This window comes from Rhodnius prolixus, unplaced genomic scaffold, assembly GCF_049639745.1.
Source record: "Rhodnius prolixus isolate KJV_2025 unplaced genomic scaffold, Rpr scaffold_8, whole genome shotgun sequence".
Lineage (NCBI taxonomy): Eukaryota > Metazoa > Arthropoda > Insecta > Hemiptera > Reduviidae > Rhodnius > Rhodnius prolixus.
The window spans coordinates 22171602-22191792 of record NW_027411593.1 but is presented as its reverse complement, the minus strand read 5'-3'; the positions used below and the strand labels follow the sequence as shown (position 1 = coordinate 22191792).

At 34.9% G+C, this 20191-nt stretch overlaps 1 protein-coding gene across 1 annotated transcript in view; it reads left to right on the top strand.

The window, feature by feature from the left end:
• Positions 1-20191, top strand: part of LOC141451029 (neuropilin-2-like) — a 166342-nt gene that overhangs the window by 86544 nt on the left and 59607 nt on the right. Inside the window, exon 5 of the mRNA XM_074122042.1 lies at positions 9596-9816. Within this exon, the coding sequence (XP_073978143.1) occupies positions 9596-9816 (221 nt within the window). The remainder of the gene's footprint in view (positions 1-9595; positions 9817-20191) is intronic.

Sequence of the window (20191 nt, the reverse complement as noted above, 5' to 3'; positions counted from 1 at the left end):
ATATTTTATTTAGTCCTACAAATATAAACTGAACTTTTAAGGTTAGTTAGTAAGTTATTTGAACATTTTGTTTTATATATATATATATATATATATATTTCATTAAATTTAATTTAATAAAGTGTCCATATGGAGTGTAACCACGCAACAACCAGCTGTGATCAAGAAGGCAAGAGCATCACTAGTACGGTTATAAATAAATGTTCTAAGAGAACAAATACATCTTCCAATACTCAACAAAAAAATAAAAAAAATAAAGGAAAATCCCGAAAGACCTCCTCTACTGAGGACGACGAGATCTTCGAAGATAATACAAGTATCCACCAATCATTAGAATCTCTCCGAGAAAATCCTCCGTCAGCAAAGGAGACTGATCATTCCCCCGTAAAAATTAGCAATTGTGAATCTAAATTTTATACTCCTAATCCATTTGCACCCCTGAGCGTGGAAGATGAACCAACACATGAAGAAAATCAACCTCAAAAAAATACCAAACCACCTCCAATATTCATCAAAAATGTGTCAAATTATGTAGAATTTTGCAAAGTACTAACTCAGATTATTGGTCCAGACTCGTTCGAATGTAAATCCAGTGTAGACAGTCTACGGCTGTCCACAAAGACAGTCGAAGCATATAGATTGACAATACACTATCTTCAAGCCAATAAAGCAGAATACCACACCTACCAAATTAAAACAGAAAAAGCATTCCGCATTGTTATTCGGCACCTTCACCATTCCACCCCAACTGAAATAATTAAAGAGGACCTGGAACGCCATAATTTCAAAGTTAGAAACGTAACCAATGTCAGACATCCAAAATCAAAATTACCGCTTCCATTATTTTTCGTTGATCTTGAGCCCCAAATAAATAATACAGATATTTTCAAATTACAAACGATTGTACACACAAGAATTAACATAGAGGAACCACACAAGACAATAGAAATCCTACAATGTAAAAGATGCCAACAATATGGCCATACGAGGTCATATTGCAACCATAATCCGAGGTGCGTAAGATGTGCAGGTATGCATCCATCTTCAGAATGCAAGAAACCAATAGAAACTCCTCCAACATGTGCACTTTGTCTTGAAGCCCACTCAGCAAATTACAAAGGTTGCACTGTTTACAAAGAACTTCAGCGCCTCAGGAGAAGAAACATCTACGCCAAAAATGGAATCTGGCCAGATCAACATCAGAATGGTTCATCACAGCAAACTGCTCTTCCTCCAAGAAGCTCCGAATTTCCTGTGCTTCCTGCTAAAGAATCTACTCGTGAACATCCTCTACCAACCACCACCAGTAACAGACCTACATATGCAGAAGTTGCGGGGCCTTCAGCGATTCGTCCAGCTTTTACTCAACCATCCCCTATCTCTCACGACCTCACCTCTCTCCTTAACACATTCTTCTCCGAATTCAAGTCTCTCATCACTCCACTCATCACATTACTCACTTCTCTGGTAACAGAAATCATTCCCAAACTCTCACGTTGAACTCTAATCTTCAGCAATCACTCGCAATTCTCCTTTGGAATGCAAATGGTTTGAACTCTCACAGAGACGAACTAGAGATATTTCTAAATGACAAACGAATTGACGTTGCACTTATTACCGAGACTCACTTTACTGGACGATCCAACTTTTACATAACCGGATACAAAACGTACAGGACTGATCACCCAGACGACACATCTCATGGTGGCGCAGCTATTTTAGTCAGAAGCACTCTAAATCATCATCAAATTCCTTCCTACCAGAGAGAATTCCTTCAATCCACAGCCATTTCTCTAGACTGCCAACCTCTAGGGTTCAATCTAGCAGCAGTTTACTGCCCTCCTAATAAAGCTATCTCAGCAACGGACTTTCAATCTTTCTTCCATTCCCTAGGGCCTAAATTTCTTGCTGGAGGAGATTACAACGCCAAGCATCCTCAGTGGGGATGTCGTACATCCAATCCACGGGGACGCACACTGCTGGATGTTCTTTCTCGTAAACAGTACGATGTTCTATCACCAGACCGACCGACATACTGGCCTACTGCACAGTCCAAACTACCTGACATTCTGGACATCTTCATCTCTTTTAATACGACGTCCATTTACAAAGACATTTATACACTTACTGACTTATCTTCTGACCACAGCCCTGTACTCCTTACACTCAGTGTAGTAGCCAAACCCACTCCTTCACCTCCTACACTAATCACTGGGCCTGTAGAATGGACTCTCTTCCAACCTATCTTAGCAAACAAACTAAATCTGTTAACATCATTAAAAACCCCTGATGAAATAGATAACGCAGTACAGACACTTACTATTTCTATTCAAACTTCCATTTCCGAATCCACCAGATGCACTTCACTAAAGAATAATTTTCGACAACACAATGTACCTATTGCCATAAGAATGCTAATAAGAGAGAAACGAAGAGCCCGTGCTTTGTGGCAACACACTCGCTATCCGAGTGACAAGCTGACCTTCAACCGACTGACGAGACAGCTGAAACGAGAGCTTCAAAAACACAGATCCCTAAAGTATGACGAGTACGTGACCTCTCTGGTATCTGACCGCAAATCTCTTTGGACAGCCACCAAACGTCTTCTCAGATATAAATTTGTCTCCTCTCCTCTTAGACGTGACGATGGATCTTGGACAGTTACCGACAATGAAACAGCGACAGAATTTAAGAACCACTTAACTAACGTATTCACTCCTCACCCAGATATTCAAGACGAGTCACACTGCACTGACGTCATAGCAGACCTAGACATCCCTCTCCCACTCTCGTTACCACCAAAACCATTCACTCCGTCTGACGTTAAACACGTAATAAAATCCCTACCGTACAAAAAATCTCCAGGATACGACTTGATAACAGCACAAATTCTTCGCAATCTTCCGAAAAAAGCAATCGTTTTCTTAACATACATTTATAACTCAGTTCTCAGGACAACATACTTTCCCTTAACTTGGAAATTCTCTGTAATAAAAATGATACCGAAACCTAATAAATCCTTACACCTTCCAACCTCTTACCGACCTATTAGTTTGCTACCTATTATGGGAAAAATATTGGAAAAACTTTTACTTAAACGCATCTACCCTACACTGGAATCTGCGACTGTAATTCCAACACATCAGTTTGGCTTTCGACAACAGCACAGCACTGTTCACCAGTGTCACAGAGTAGTAGACGCCATATCTTCCTCTCTGGAGCGGAAACAATATTGCTGTGGGGCCTTTCTCGACGTGGCTCAGGCCTTTGATCGAGTCTGGCACCCAGGACTATTGTGGAAGTTAAAGAGTGCTCTTCCATCAACTTATTACTTAATTCTACTATCATTTCTTACCGACCGCTTTTTTAAGATAAGTTGTGGATCTGCCTCTTCCGACTACTCTCTGGCACGGGCTGGTGTACCTCAAGGTAGTATTCTCGGACCGCTCCTCTATACTGTGTACACATCCGACCTACCAACTGACTCAAACACACTGCTCTGCACTTACGCTGACGATACTGCTATTCTCTCTTCTAACTCAGACGCCACTACCGCTTCCTCTCATCTACAATCTCATATACACAAACTAGAACCCTGGGCCAAAAAGTGGAGAGTCAAATTCAATCCTCAAAAGTGCGAACAGATAACTTTTACTTTGCGTCGTAATTCTTGTCCCTCTATAAGTCTTAACTCAATTCCTCTTCCTTCTGCTAATTTAGTTAGCTACCTTGGGATGTACATCGACAAAAGACTAACGTGGAACCCGCACACTAAACTCAAAAGACTTGAACTCAACCGACGAAACAAATTACTACTGCGACTAATTGGCAGACAATCCAAACTACCACTGGAACATAAACGACTAATATACAACAGCGTACTTAAACCGATCTGGACTTATGGACTTGAACTGTGGGGTTCAGCCAAACATTCCAATTCACAAAGAATACAGTCCTTCCAATCAAAAATACTCCGTCAGATTACGAATTCTCCATTTTATGTCTCTAACTCCACCCTCCATAACGATCTCAAAATCTCATACGTAACTGACGAATCTAAATCTAAATATAGAAAATTCTTTGACTCTCTTCCATTCTGTACCAATCCTCTTATTCAAAATCTTGCCTCCACAACGATTCCAGATTGTCCTCCACGTCGATTGAAACGCTGTTGGCCTCGTGACCAGCTCCAGTAATGTAAGGAACTTTAGCGAGAGTGTTGCCGGAGGGCAGCTTCTCTCCTCAAGCTGATCCAGCCATAATGTCTTCTTTCATCTTATTCACTGATTGCATTTTATTCTTTTGTAGATTGTGAATAACAAATAAATTACAAAAAAAAAAAAAAAACTATGGTAAACCGAGTCGTATATAATTGTTTTACGGTTATTCATTAAACTGTATTCGATTAAAAATGAAACAAGAAAAAAAGGCATGTATATTGGGGCATAGAAGAACAAAATTCATCATTATTTTGGTCATTTTTTCAACCAAATACTGATACAATTTGAATCATTAGTGTTTTTAAAATACATATTCAGGTCATAACATTTATTAAAAAAGTTCCGAAGATATCAGTTTTCAGCTATTATTAATAATTTTTGTCTGCAATCTAATTGATTTTAAACGTCCTAATTTATCAGATGTACTTTTTTGAAAATTTCCTGTTCATCCTGGCTGAGTTGTTTCAACACCAGGAGGTGCTGCTGGATTAGTTGGTTGCAGTACAAAATATCTCGTTAACAAATAACGAATTGCATATTGTTTGCACCTACTATTTCCAGTTACTTATGTATTCATATATTTTTGTTTTGTCCTCTTATTGAATAACTTTTAAAATTATTTAAAAATAAAGAATCTAAATTTGCCACGTACACAATAGTTATTTATTTAACAAGTGTGGAAAATACTTTACACTCGAGTTAAATATTATATTTTTTCTGCAACCATTATGGTTATTAACTAAAAAAATTACATTTTATTTGTCAGTGCACCATCTCTTAAAATTATTGTAACAACTTGTATAACGATCTTTCGATTTATTTGGTAATAAATTACTTATTACATTTTCTGCTGTTTCTTTTATTGATGGAGGAGTGTTTTCTAAACAGGCATCACTAGAATCCATTTTAAATTTCTATAAGGTAACACTATAACCTTTTTAACTGTTATAATTAAAAATATCTAATCATTTATTAAAGTATTATTTTTATTTCTATATTCCTTTCAATTTTTATTTTATTTTTTAATATTCGTTTTTTAATTATTTAAATAAAATAAATTTAAATAAGCTTATTAGAGTTTTACAGAAAATATTTATGTTAATAACAAAACTTCTTATATCAAGGAAGCACAATAAAGTTTTTCCACTCACTTATGCGGAAAGTGACACTAATGGGAATTTCCCCCCACTAGTGTGGGAAGTTGGGCATTACACAGCTGATTTTAATTGAGTAATGAGAACTTCCCTACATGGTTGCAGAAAAAATTAATTTATAAACTAATTTTTAATTTTCTTTACACAAAAATTAGAACTAAACCTCTCTCTAGCTCTTGATCAACATTTGCTTTAGATTTTTTCGGTATATTAGTAAGTTGTCTGAGAATTTTGTCATGAGTTCACATTTAAAATTCAGTAAATTTCATTCATTCTGTTCTTTCATTTATTAATAAATGTGGGCTATATTTTTTAAATTTACAATTGTATAGGGTTTAGACAAATCTATAGTGCACAAAACAAACTGCTGAACTGCAAGGTTAAAGAAACCGACTACAGTGACACAACCTAATAATAAAATTCATGAAAATTCACTCTTTGTATCGGGTGAAGGGACCAGTAATTGACAGCTTAAGAAAAAATTCGAGTTTAAGATAGAATATAGCTCTAGGTGTAGGTTGTACAATTGTACCGCTCCAGTAGGATATATTGTGTATTATTAACATTTTAATAGCAGTAAATTCGATCCTCATGTCAACCAAAAATGATTTTTTTTTTGTATGTCAATGACCCAGTAATTGACATTAAATTTTCGGTGGTAACCAGTGATTGACATTGGGTGGGACCAATAATTGATAAACAAATATATTCATGAAACGACATAAGGTACAGGTACGAGGGTCGTTTGAAAAGTCCGTGTAAAAATAAAAACTACTTAATTTTTTGGGGTAAACCTTTTTTATTTTTCAACATAGTCTCCTTTTAGGCTTATACACTTCGTCCAACGCTGCTCTAGTTTGTTGATCCCTTCCGAATAATAGGATTTGTCCAAGTCTGAAAAATAGCCATTCGTTTCTGCAATCACCTCCTCGTTTGAATAAAATCTTTTTCCCGCCAGCCATTTCTTCATATTGGGGAACAAATAGTAGTCCGAGGGAGCCAAGTCTGGAGAATTGGGGGGATGTGAAACGAGTTGGAACTCTATTTCCATTAATTTTGCGACCACAACTGCTGAGGTGTGAGCTGGTGCGTTGTCGTGATGGAAAAGGACTTTTTTTGTGGGTCAATCGTGGGCGTTTTACTTGCAGCTCGGTTTTCAAACGGTCCAATAACGATGAATAATATGCACCTGTAATAGTTTTACCCTTTTCCAGATAGTCGATGAGGATTATTCCTTGCGAATCCCAAAAGACAGTCGCCATAATCTTTCCGGCCGAAGGAACCGTCTTCGCCTTTTTTGGCGCAGATTCCCCCTTGGTAACCCATTGTTTAGATTGGTCTCAGGAGTGTAGTGGTGTATCCATGTTTCATCCACAGTGACGAAACGACGCTTAAAGTCCTGCGGATTCTTCTGGAACAGCTGCAAACCGTCCTTGCAACACTTCACACGATTTCGTTTTTGGTCAAGCGTGAGCAATCGCGGCACCCATCTTGCGGATAGCTTTGTCATGTCCAAATGTTGATGCAAAATATTATGTACCCGTTCATTCGAGATGCCCACAGCACTAGCAATCTCACGCACCTTCACTCTTCTGTCATCCATCACCATATCATGGATTTTATCAATGATTTTTGGAGTAGTAACCTCAACAGGGCGTCCAGAACGTTCAGCGTCACTTGTGCCCATATGGCCACTCCGAAAATTTTGAAACCACTTATAAACTGTTCTAATCGAAGGTGCAGAGTCACCATAATGTTTATGGTGTCTTTCTCTTTAGTCTCCTCAGGCGTTTTGCCTTTCATAAAGTAGTGTTTAATCAACACACGAAATTCTTTTTCGTCCATTTTTTGAAAATCACTCGACTTCCTCGATTCAAACGAATGCCAAACACAAAGAAATAGACCCATCTGGCTGAAACTTGGTGTGTGTTCTTCCAAGAGACGCTCCTAACTAAACATAACCTCGATACGCGCCAGTGGTGCTATCTCTCTGACTTTGCACGGACTTTTCAAACGACCCTCGTATCTTGGAGAAAAATAAATAAGTTTTGTGAGAAAGTTGTTCGGGATAAGCTGGTCTGTGAAGTTTTATTTTTCCAAGTTCATGACGAAATGAATACCAAACTCATGTTGTTTATAAAATAATTACCGCAGGGTATATGTGTAAAGTATGACGACCATTTTTCAAACTTACATATTTAAAACATATTTACAATGTACACACTTCATATTTCATTTAAATTTGTGTTTAAATAAAAGAAGAGGTTCAAATAAAGTAATAATTATTAATATTTATATTTCTGAATTAGGGAATAACCTACGTTATTCCAACCTATTTCAGCTTTTAAAATAGCATGATCAAAATAATGTCATGAGAGCTTTTAGAGAGACAAAGCAATCTCTACTGTTGGAGCATAAAATGTGTTTTTACTCCAGCAATTTTTACATTAAGATAAATCAACAGAAGAAACTTTTACAGATTTAAACAGATACCGACGAAGAATCTAGTGAATGTGTTTTCCTAACATCTTTGTTTTGTTATTCCTTAAATAATAATTTAACTGACAATTTTATTAATAGAAGCTTTAATAAATGTGTATTTTATTTAATCTTCATCTAGAAAAATGATTGTGATATTTCCTTACATTGTACTGAAATTAAGTTGAGAATGAGTTTTATATTCATTATACTCAGAGATGTTGAAATTTTCATTGCTGATCTATTATGAAGCTTTGACACCTGTTACAACTATTTCGTTATTGTGTATGTAACAAGTGTTTGCAGCGCATAGTTTATTCAAACAAATTTTTCATAAATCATTTTCAAGAGAAATTAATACATTTCTCTAAGGTTTTTATTATGTTTATAACGGTTTAATAGTCCGTTGAATTACCCTAAACATGGTTCCAGCAATCAATAATTTAGGAGTTGCCCTATTTAAGATTATAAATAAATTTGATGTACATATTGTATCAGGGATTATATAAGCTGTTCTCTTCAGACTTCAAAATTAGGTAGCATAAACGATTGTAACGAAAGTGTAGAATTTAATATTGTATCACATGGTTAATGTTTAATGTCTGCATGAAATAAGCATAGTTTTTAGAATAAATAACTGAATATAATTTTATTTGGCCCACCTACCGTGAGCATGCAATTAGCATGACAAAAAAAGAAACAAAACAAACATTGAAATTTAATTATTTACCATCATATACTAATTCAGCATCAAGAAGTGTTTCAGGCCAACTCCCCTACATATACTAACCAAATAATTAAAATAAAAGTATTTGCTTCGAGTTAAATCTTAGCATATTGACAAGTTAAGGAAACAAATAAGATAAAACTTCAACATGAAAGTTACTTTATAGTAAGAGTACTTAATTATTTTATGTTTATATCTTTCGTACAGCATTGTGTCTTTATTATGGCCCCCTATTTTGGCTGCACGACTACTAGCACTGTTAGAATAAGACTGCATAAACCTTTCGATTGAGTTATAACTAGTGGTAGACACACTAGCAACATCTAGCGGGCATATGGTCAATCGCTGTCCATCTGGGAAAGGACCCGACTAACTGCTAACATTCATTTTATACTGCTGCATATTACAGATCGTACTTATAGTTACATATAGTTTTTTTGAGTCTAGTTTCTGTTCAGAAGAGGCAAATGGCTGCAGGTAAGACCCAAAGATCTATCACAGACTTTATATGTTTGGTGAACTTAAACTTGGGGTTTAGCAGGTTTGTGCGAGTAAATATAACTTAAGTTTTTAATTCGTTCGGTCTTATCATCCACTTCAAAAGAAAAAATGAAGCTCTTGTCTAAAGCTAGTGTGAGTTTTTTTCCTCAACCTTGGGTTTTCGACTGATTGTGAGATGACGTGTTGTTGTATAAAATGGAGATAGCTGTGTCATCTCATCAGCATAGAGAGCACAGCTAGGTTAATATTTAGTTTAGAAAAAGCATGATTATTAGTATGTTTTTTTTAATTATTAAGCCAAAAAGCCCTTTTTATTGTAACCATCAATAAAACATATTTGGACAAAACGAATTAAAGAAATATTTATCTATTTCATTTACTTTAAAACATTGTCCCAGATATATTCGTACACCACTTTTCTTGTATTAAACTTAATTATTCGTTAACAGATTTGGTAGGATTTTTTAGTTACATAATGTACAATAATTATAATTAAAATTATATTTTGATTACAGTTGCAGTACTGGAGATTATTTGCGGGTATACCTAGAGTTGGACAGCGCCCGTGTCTCGGAGCTGAGTCCAGTAACTGGACTGCTTTGTTCAGCGTTACCCTCACTTCCACATTTACTGTACAGCTCTGGTTCTGTGTTGATATTAGAGCTACATACTTCTCATCGTCCGAGAAACGCCAATTATTCTGGTTTTGTTGGCACTTTTCGTTTTATCGACACTAGTAAGTATTTGTGAAGATCTTTAATAAATTTGACTTGATTTTTCTAAGTAATAGAACTTATTATCTTCCATTCCCTAATTATAATACATGCATATTGAAACAGTTCTGAAATGGCACGAAATTTTACGATGTTATGTCTCTTATTCTCAAGTTTTAGCAAAAATCATGAGATTTATTGCAGCATTATTAAAAAAATTAATGATTTCCATTTTTATGAATAACTCCAAGGTAAATATATATATATATATATATATAAAATGAACATATTTCTTAGCATATTATCTTTTCAGTATGTGCATCCATATAGGGTTCTTTTCAATATTTTGAATGTAAACTATCAAGCAAAAGCTTGATATTATACTCAATATTCCACTTATAATTGTATGTTTCTACTGTACTTCTTCTTTTCTTTGGAAACCTCTCATAAAAATATTCTCTGGAACTTTCTTTGATAATATTATAACCAGTAAATATAAATAAAGGTTTTTAGGTCAATTTATACTCTTTGTAGCTAGGATTCATTATTTCAAGGTCTTTTTGAGATAGTGGCAAAGAAGTAAAAATTACGATATCTGTAGTATCTAGTGATTTGTCATCATCATTGAGAATGTTTTACGAAATTTTAAAATATTAAGATGATTATCAGTGGAGCGAATTTGTTTCTAATCTGCAAATATGTAGTACAGAAGTTAGTCGTGTTATGCCGCTTCTCGTTAAGAGCATATGTTTTACAAATATTGTTTTTTTTATTTTTTTTTTTTTAAGAACTGTGAGATCTCACTAGTTCCATTTATGTCATTTGGGCAGCGGTGGGATAGGGCATAAAAACCAAGGAGATTTCCTTCGGAATGAGGTACATTGTGCCTTGATTCTATGAATGGTACTGGTTCTGTTCTCGATTCTTGAGTTTTTACGTTGTAGAACAGACTAGATCGTTCAAGATTATTGGTACATGGACTGAAACGTGCTAGGTGTAGTCAACCATAAGTCTACTTAATCAGAGTGGAGTCTTGTTAAAACCCTTCTTGTTACAAAAATGTGGTATAGTTTTCAGTTTTGCTTCCTCAGATTCTCGAAACTGAGCGTTGATATAAACTTATAAAAGATCATTTAGTTAAAGAATATTCTGTTCAAGTTCCCTTCATTTTGCTTTTTAATGATTTTGTAGGATTACCAAGTTTAAAATATTCTTAACATTTATAAAGACGACAACATTAATATGGAACTTGATATATCTTGCTGTACGCTATGTTTATTTACATGAATTACACCATAGTTGCTTTTAAATTAAGGGTAATGAATCAAATTCTTGAATAAATGTTAGAATATCGAAAATTGTTCAAAAAAACGCAAGATGAATATTTTTATATTGTCTGTTCTGCTGCAGAATCAAAAACTAACCCGTCAATTTAATTGTTACTTTATTTCAACTATGTAATAAATATTTGCAATAAGTTTGAACTTTGAATAAAACTAAACATGGTCTTGTGTAATGTGAATATAGTTCCAGTTACACTTAATCAACGATGGCTACCGACTTGGAAATTTAGTAATTTAAAATGAATAAAACTTTCATCACTAATTATTGAACTGTAATTACATTTCGAATTATTTTTTCCTTCTCTCTATAGTATCTGGTAAACAAATTATACCAAATTACGTACTTTAGTAACCAGAATCTGATGGTTCAATTAAAATGAATCTGATTTGACATCAAGTATGCTTACAACGTCGATGTAATGTTAAGTGTTATTAATTGAACTAGCTTTCCTCTACCAGAGCTTTAATTACCTGTGTTATGTCAGTACTGTTACCAGTTGTAATGGATTGCAATTACCATTGTAATCGAAATCTGTTAATATGAACTCTCGATTAAATTTTCTGCTAATACGATTGTTTTTTGGCTTTGCATAACTTGATTTGATACAACTGTCTTAGTTATCAACAACGACTGGATACTCTCGTTTAGAAAAAAATGATTTGAATAAATATTGCTTCCTAGAAAAACTGTATATTGATTTAATATTCTGGCATTGATTTCGTATTCTCTTGGATTATAAAAATGGTGTGAACGCTTCAGCGCTTCAGATTAATTCGACAGGACAGAGGTGACTGCTTTTAGACCGTCCAAAATCTTCCACAATAAGATTCTATTTGCTAAAAATGTTGGGCGTTTGAGAACTCAAAAACAACGAAAACCTGCTGAATATGGGAAAATTGCTTTTATAGATATTTCCATAGTAGTGAGTCAACAACATGAGAATTTCAGCGAACAGATTCCGGGGTACAACATACTCAGCGTTCAACTTGACTGCACAGAAAGAGCCACGGTTGACTACTTATTAGTGTAATGATCTAAAAGTTAAAGAGCTTCATGGCCGAATGTTGTAATCTTGGAAGCAGAAGGCGTTTCTCGCAAGATATCGCTAGAATGGATGGTGCAAAGTAACCTATTTTCGGAAACAGTTCGTTTTATTTCGCAATATAAGAGCAAATGATTGCGACAAAGGGATACCACTAATTGATTTTAAGGGAAAGAGAATTAAAACTGTCCGGTAGGACAGTTGTATAAGGGTTGATTCTCTAACCGATGTAGCTTGTTACAGCATGACTGCAACATCTATACAGCATATCATAAGGTGGATGCTCTAATCTGACTGGTTCAAAATAATTACAGTTATAATGTAGCGTAAGTTCTTCGCTAGCCATCTGCCAGACTCATTGTTTTCAATGTGGAGAGAAGCCCCCATTTTAAAAATCCTTCCTCGATGACCATACTCGAAAAAAAGATGTAAGGATACGGGTGCGAGGTCTCTGACAAAACTGCCTTGCTGGAATATACTGGAAATTCTTATTTTAGAAAAAGAAACAGTCTTTTAGTAACAAAAGATACCAATATAAAAAGGTAACTACATTCCTTAAATAGTTTAAACAGATAATAAAACTAAAATCACTCTCTAATACAACAAAAAACTGTTCTATTGAAACTAAAATAAAATGAGTGTTTTTTAAATGGCATTAAATTAAACTTATGATCCATTTTTACTTTAAACACCGCAAGAGTGAAGTAATTTCCTTTGAAAATATTTAATCACCGAAAATCATTGGTTGCAAAAATGCGGAGTGACAAGTTCTAGCTTTAAAACTAAAAGATATGTATCACAGCTAAATGTAGTAGACTAGTAAACTCTCCAGAATGTACACGCTCTGGATTTTTTATATCTCTGGCAGTTGAAGGAATCTCAGAAATCTGTTGTGCTGGGTCAGGACTGGAATATAGTACGATAGCTTCTCAATATGTGATTATTTTAATAAGTAGTTTGGAGATAATCTCTCAATGGCAGTAAGTTACACCGATGTAAGGAACGGACCTCAAATAACTGACTGACTAAGTGGTTCTGAGCTGGAGTAAACTGTTTCAAAATTTTGTATCTCTTCTTAATAAATATGGCAGCTCTGGTTGAGAGATTTAAAAAACACAAACAAAGAAACATAAATTTCTGTTTACTCACGTTTTCTGGAAAATCTTGATTATTATAAGAATTTATTTCAACGTCATTGGATCGTTCGTAAATATAGTCAAGGACAGCCTTACAGAACGAAGTATAAAATATTCAGTATTGATGGGTACCTGTTTAGTTTTTAAAAACTAGGAACATAAATTTATAATCATGCAATTAACATGCTGAGTAATTCTGCTCATAACCTTCCTTCACTGACTGAGAAGCAGTAGAAGTAGGCGTGCTAAAACAGAAGCGTAATAAAGTTGAAGAAATATTCCTCCCTAGCACTTGCAATAAGACTTACTCTAACATTCTACCACTGAATAAGTATCCTCTCTCCACCCTACATGGGAATAAACATGACCCATATTAGAAGGATAAATCAAGATTGAGGCAGTAAAAAGAGAAAACTCAAGCGTAAGATGTGGTGGAAGTGGCGTTGAATTTAAAAAGGTAGACTGGTCATTTATCCCAGAATGAATGAGGATATAATATAGAAGCAAATAGAGAAACTCTGTGAAGACCGTCCACATTCAATGGTCGGGAAAAGGAGAGATAGACTTCTCTTGAGATGGAGAGTTGATATCTGGCAGATTCTGTGGGCACTGGTGGTTGGAGCAAGCACAACAAAAACGGTTGGTTCACCCTAGTAGAAGCCATCGCCAAAGAGGAGGCCTAAGATATGCTCAAAGAAGAATAAATTGGTTTATCTAATTACTTTCAGATAATATGGTTTTATTTGGTCTTGTTTTTAGCTTTTAACTTTTCATTTACTTACTTTTACTTTTAAATTAAATTAAATGAATTAATGGTTGGAAGGTTGACAAAGTATTACGAAGGAATTACTATTTATTTATATTTGTATATGCTTAAAGATATAAAGGATGGCTGTTCGTTGTGATTCCCATAAAAGTACCTTTTTTACATTAAAAGTGAACTAAAAAACATTTTTGTTGAATTAAAATAAAATACAATGACCTACTGAGTAGGAGGAAAAAAACAAATAAAAAGGCACGGTTGTTACTCTTTGTTCAAGTAAAAAACAAATTTATCTTATTTCAATCATAATTAAGTGAGTTGTGAGAAAGCTCTAAAGAGCTTTAGAAAATCCAGATTCTTTGAGTTAAAACCTTCGTGGATTAAATTTAACACTTATTACAATATAGCTACAGACGTTCTGCGTATTTCATTACTGGCAGACCATCTGGTCAATCATTACTTTTATTTTATTTTGAATAAAATTATTAGAAAAAAAATTATTATTATTATTATATTTGTATTTGTTTTAATATTATTTTCTATTTATTATTATTATTATTTTGTTTTTTTGGCGCATCAACAGCTGAGGTCATTAGCGCCCGGAGCTTTTTCCAGTGCACTGCCGGCCTCCGGACAGTGTTCTCTTGTTACAGACAACACTGTCCATCACCGGACAGTGAGCTGTAAGAAGCTCCTAGGAAGAGAAAATCTAAGGGTCAGCTGCTGGATTCGAACCCGGGACCTCCGCGTGGGAGTCCAGTATGCTAACCTATTTATTATTATTGTTATTATTTTTCTTCACCACTGTAATCAGAACTGTTGTTTTAGTTATTATGTCAGTTCCAAATTTATTTCAGTTTATGTATTTTATTTACTTTTTAGTATTGACATTATTATTAATTTCAAGATTATCCAAATGTCATTAGCACAGAACTCCTGTAATGTGTTAATACACGAAATACAGAATTTTTTCTATTCTGACAAAAAATGAAATTGTTGATTTAACGATGTAAATAAAATTTTGCATCTGATGAAGTGAATTTTCGTCATGGCGTTACTCCAATTAGCGTTGCTTGCACCAAGTATCCATGTTTTGGATTGTGAGCATCGCTTCCACTCAAACCTCGTGCAGTCGAATATCTGCACGAACCAGCTATCACCTCCTTGGCGGTTACGAATTAAGAGCTCCCTTTTTTAGGAAGTTTCTCCTTATTCTTGCCCAGACGACAGCCTCCATCGTTCATTGATCCGATCTAGGATTATGTGCTTTGCATCTGCCATTGCTCTTTAATAGTATTTGGGACTCTATCTAAGATTATTTTTCTTATACACCTACTCCAGAAGCCATTTTCTGATGCTTCAACGATTTGGTCCTTAGCGTCCACCTCTTGGATCAATTCTAGGCTTTCCATTACGCCAATGAAGGTATATTTTGTGAAGATCCAGTTACAGCACTTCTTCCCTTAAATATTTTTTTTCTTGCATCTTCAAAACTAGCACTTTGATTATTTAATACTGATCCAAAGACTTACCGAATTAGATAAAAAATAATATCCGATACACTTTATTTCATTAAAAAATAATTTATATATGAAATAATAAAATAACAAATTACGTTCAGATACTTTTATTAATATTAATGTCGCTTATATTGAAATTTTCTGCCATAAAAGAAGAAAGTGCCCTTTATTAAAGAGTAACCATTTTTCTTTATTTTCTGCTTACATTTCAACGACCCCTACAGCTATTTTTCTTCAGAGTTTATATGAGAGGGTAGCAAAATTTAAATATTTCTCTCAGTATGTATTCACCAAAAAAAGCACAAAATTAAATAAGATAAAATACAAAAATATTTTCACCGCATCAGTGAAGAAAGAAAGCTTTTTTTAAAAAAAATAATATTAAAATATTATATAAAGTAATATTTAAATAAAAGTTTCTATTAATTTGTTTTACGAACAGCAATATTATTTTTAAATAATTTATTATACCGCATTATTGAATATTAAACAATAAAAGTCCAACTTAATGTGATAAAAATTTAGAAAACAAAGTGAAATCCTATCAATGAATATTTGTACAGATTGTTTAGAGGTGTAAACCAAGTACGAGGGTCGTTTGAAAAGTCCGTGCAAAGTCAGAGAGATACCACTACTGGCGCGTATCGAGGTTATGTTTAGTTAGTAGCATCTCTTGGAAGAACACACACCAAGTTTCAGCCAGATCGGTCTATTTCTTTGTATTTGGCATTCGTTTGAATCGAGGAAGTCGAGTGATTTTCACAAAATGGACGAAAAAGAATTTCCTGTGTTGATTAAACACTACTTTATGAAAGGCAAAACGCCTGAGGAGACTAAAGAGAAGCTTGATAAACATTATGGTGACTCTGCACCTTCGATTAGAACAGTTTATAAGTGGTTTCAAAATTTTCGGAGTGGCCATATGGGCACAAGTGACGCTGAACGTTCTGGACGTCCTGTTGAGGTTACTACTCCAGAAATCATTGATAAAATCCATGATATGGTGATGGATGACAGAAGAGTGAAGGTGCGTGAGATTGCTAGTGCTGTGGGCATCTCGAATGAATGGGTACATAATATTTTGCATCAACATTTGGACATGACAAAGCTATCCGCAAGATGGGTGCCGCGATTGCTCACGCATGACCAAAAACGAAATCGTGTGAAGTGTTGCAAGGACGGTTTGCAGCTGTTCCAGAAGAATCCGCAGGACTTTAAGCGTTGTTTCGTCACTGTGGGTGAAACATGGATACATCACTACACTCCTGAGACCAAAGAACAATCTAAACAATGGGTTACCAAGGGGGAATCTGCGCCAAAAAAGGCGAAGACCGTTCCTTCGGCCGGAAAGATTATGGCGACTGTCTTTTCGGATTCGCAAGGAATAATCCTCATCGACTATCTGGAAAAGGGTAAAACTATTACAGGTGCATATTATTCATCGTTATTGGACCGTTTGAAAACCGAGCTGCAAGAAAAACGCCCACGATTGGCCCACAAAAAAGTCCTTTTCCATCACGACAACGCACCAGCTCACACCTCAGCAGTTGTGGTCGCAAAATTAATGGAAATATGGTTCCAACTCGTTTCACATCCCCCCTATTCTCCAGACTTGGCTCCCTCGGACTACTATTTGTTCCCCAATATGAAGAAATGGCTGGCGGGAAAAAGATTTTATTCAAACGAGGAGGTGATTGCAGAAACGAATGGCTATTTTTCAGACTTGGACAAATCCTATTATTCGGAGGGGATCAACAAACTAGAGTAGCGTTGGACGAAGTGTATAAGCCTAAAAGGAGACTATGTTGAAAAATAAAAAAGGTTTACCCCAAAAAATTAAGTAGTTTTTATTTTTGCACGGACTTTTCAAACGACCCTCGTATTTAGCAGATTGATATTTGGCGATACTCCCAAAAAATTGTATTTTCCATGTGGTGCAAGAATTCTTCATTTAAGAATTAGTGGCGATTAAGATATTCCAAATTTTTTTTGGATATTTTATGCAACTCTGATTTTTTCTTATTCATTCTTCCACAATTTTCTCCTTTTTACATAGAATTTATTAAGTGATTTCATTTTGCCGACTTAATAATAATTAATTGTTGAGAGATGAGGTTTCTTAAAACAATCCTTTATCATTCTTCTAATAACACCGTTAAATGATTTTTCATCAGATGCTCGTCACCTCGCAGCTAAATTTATTTAATCTTGCCTAACAAATTAAAAATATTAAATTGATTAAATATCATTGATGGCTGAGAAATGCCTCCAGACATATAAATAAACAGGGAGACAAATTATCGTGAGTAGATCTAACCTAAATAAACCAACTATGAACCTAGGTCTTAGGACTTTATGGCCATAATTGTGCTGAATTTATTAAAATTTGCTTTTACTAATTGTCTACAAGCTATTTTCTCCTGTAAATCATAATACAAATAACCATAATAGTATTAATCCATTTAGAAGAACCAAATAACTCAATTTGTGAGAAATTGGTACTGTTAACTATGAAAATTTGACCCAAACTGACATCCATTTAATTGGGGAAATATATAAATTCTAACTTCATGAGTTATAATCTGTTTAAAACTTAATCATCATCAGTTTCTAATGTTTTAGAATATTTATTTTGGTTGTCAATTAGTTGAATACTGATTAGTTTTAGTTGTGTCATTTATATTTGGTGTAATTCCCATGCCTCTTATTGATATTGTTTCTGTATTTAATTGATTAACAACCTGACTGGCGCAATTTGAATGGAATAGTTAAAAATAATGTACATCCCGTCAATGAAACAGTTGATTTCACTCGTCACTGAACTCCTGATGTTTTATTTTGTCTGGTCCATTTAGGATTATACACTGCTACATTAGATTGATGTTTGATGATTTGGTTCAGTTGAAAATAACCATTTCTAGGGTAAAATGGAAAGTTAGAATCTGAACATAAATGTCCCACAAAAATATAATTGAATACTAATGAAGCAAAGAAACAGTGACATCTTCTTAGGATCCTCGAAGCAGTAACCTAAACTGGAGCAGAGAACTGAGTAAGTGCAGGAGGCTGCGAAAAGCTCCATCATTTGGTACATTTTTGAACCTTCAAGGATTCGTTAAAAGAATGAATCTCCATTTGTATGCTGAAATATAGGTAACTAACTATTGTCTTTAGACATAGCCTTGAATGAAAGCTACACCACTGTATAATTCGTAAGTCATCCACTGAGGAATCTAGACGTGACATCCACCTGGTTCTAGGATATGATGGCACTTGCAGATTTAGTGAGGAGATATAAAGCAAAAACCTGGTACACTCCAAAGTGATTGTGATGCCATGATTGTAAAAGAAGATTCAGACACTTGGGAAACTACCAGGTGTTGGAGGAAGATATACCTTTCTTGGACCCATCTCTATTTTCCCGTCAACTAGATAATAAACAAACAGTCGGAGAACTGGAATAATATTTAACGTTTGTATGAAGACAAACCGATTCATTAAGAATGTAATTACTGTAGCTAATGAGGTTTAGAAATAAAATTGTAGTTTCATGTTGTGTTTTTCGGGATTAATTTGGTAAGAATTGCATACATTTTGTAGTAATGCGCAATCGTCTAGCAGTCTTTCTTTTTTACAATGATCCTATTGATAACAAGATGTTACTATTTCTTTCTGGAAGAAGTACTATGCCGATTTTATTGTAATATTTGAATTTATGCTTCGCTTAAACCGCTCGTCTATTTTCATTAACAGAAATAATTGATGATACCTAAGAACCATCATTGCTAATTTTTTTTTTTTTTTTTTTAATGATTTAAGGCGCGTCAACATCCAAGGTTATTAGCGCCCGGAGCTTTTTCCAGTGCACTGCCGGCCTCCGGACAGTGTTCTCTCGTTACAGACAACTCTGTCCATCACCGGACAGTGAGCTGTAAGAAGCTCCTAGGAAGAGAAAATCTAAGGGTCAGCTGCTGGATTCGAACCCGGGACCTCCGCGTGGGAGTCCAGTATGCTAACCTCATAGCTAATCCCTTCCCTCATCATTGCTAATAAATGTAAATTGCACATTTATAAGTTATTTAAAAAGGAAAGAATACATTTACTCTATGCCAGCGTTTCCCAAAGTGTGGGTCGCGACCGGGCACCGGGTCGCAGAAAAATTCAGCTGGGTCGTGGCAAAAATTGTAAAAACACAAAAAATCTATAACATTTTGCTCTAAATTTAATATTTTTCGAAACTTTTTCAAGTACTGCAGGTGGCAACCTTTTACCACCGTTTCCTACCGGACCGTTTAAATTCGGATGCTCTGATTGGCTGATTTCGATTCGTCATTCAGTGCCTTCTGTCGATATCGAAAAGGAAGAAATGCTTAATCTTAGTGACCAAGAAGTTGATTATTTTTATTGAAATTTCATGTGTCACCGATCTTGAAAAAGTGTTTGAAACTGTACCACTAATTAATTTTTGGTTGCGCTGTCAAAAGGAATATCCAAGCGTAAGCGAAAAAGCGATACAATTTTTAATGCCTTTTGTCACCACTTATACGTGTGTAACTGCGTTCTCAGCCTTGGTGTACTTAAAAAATAAGTATC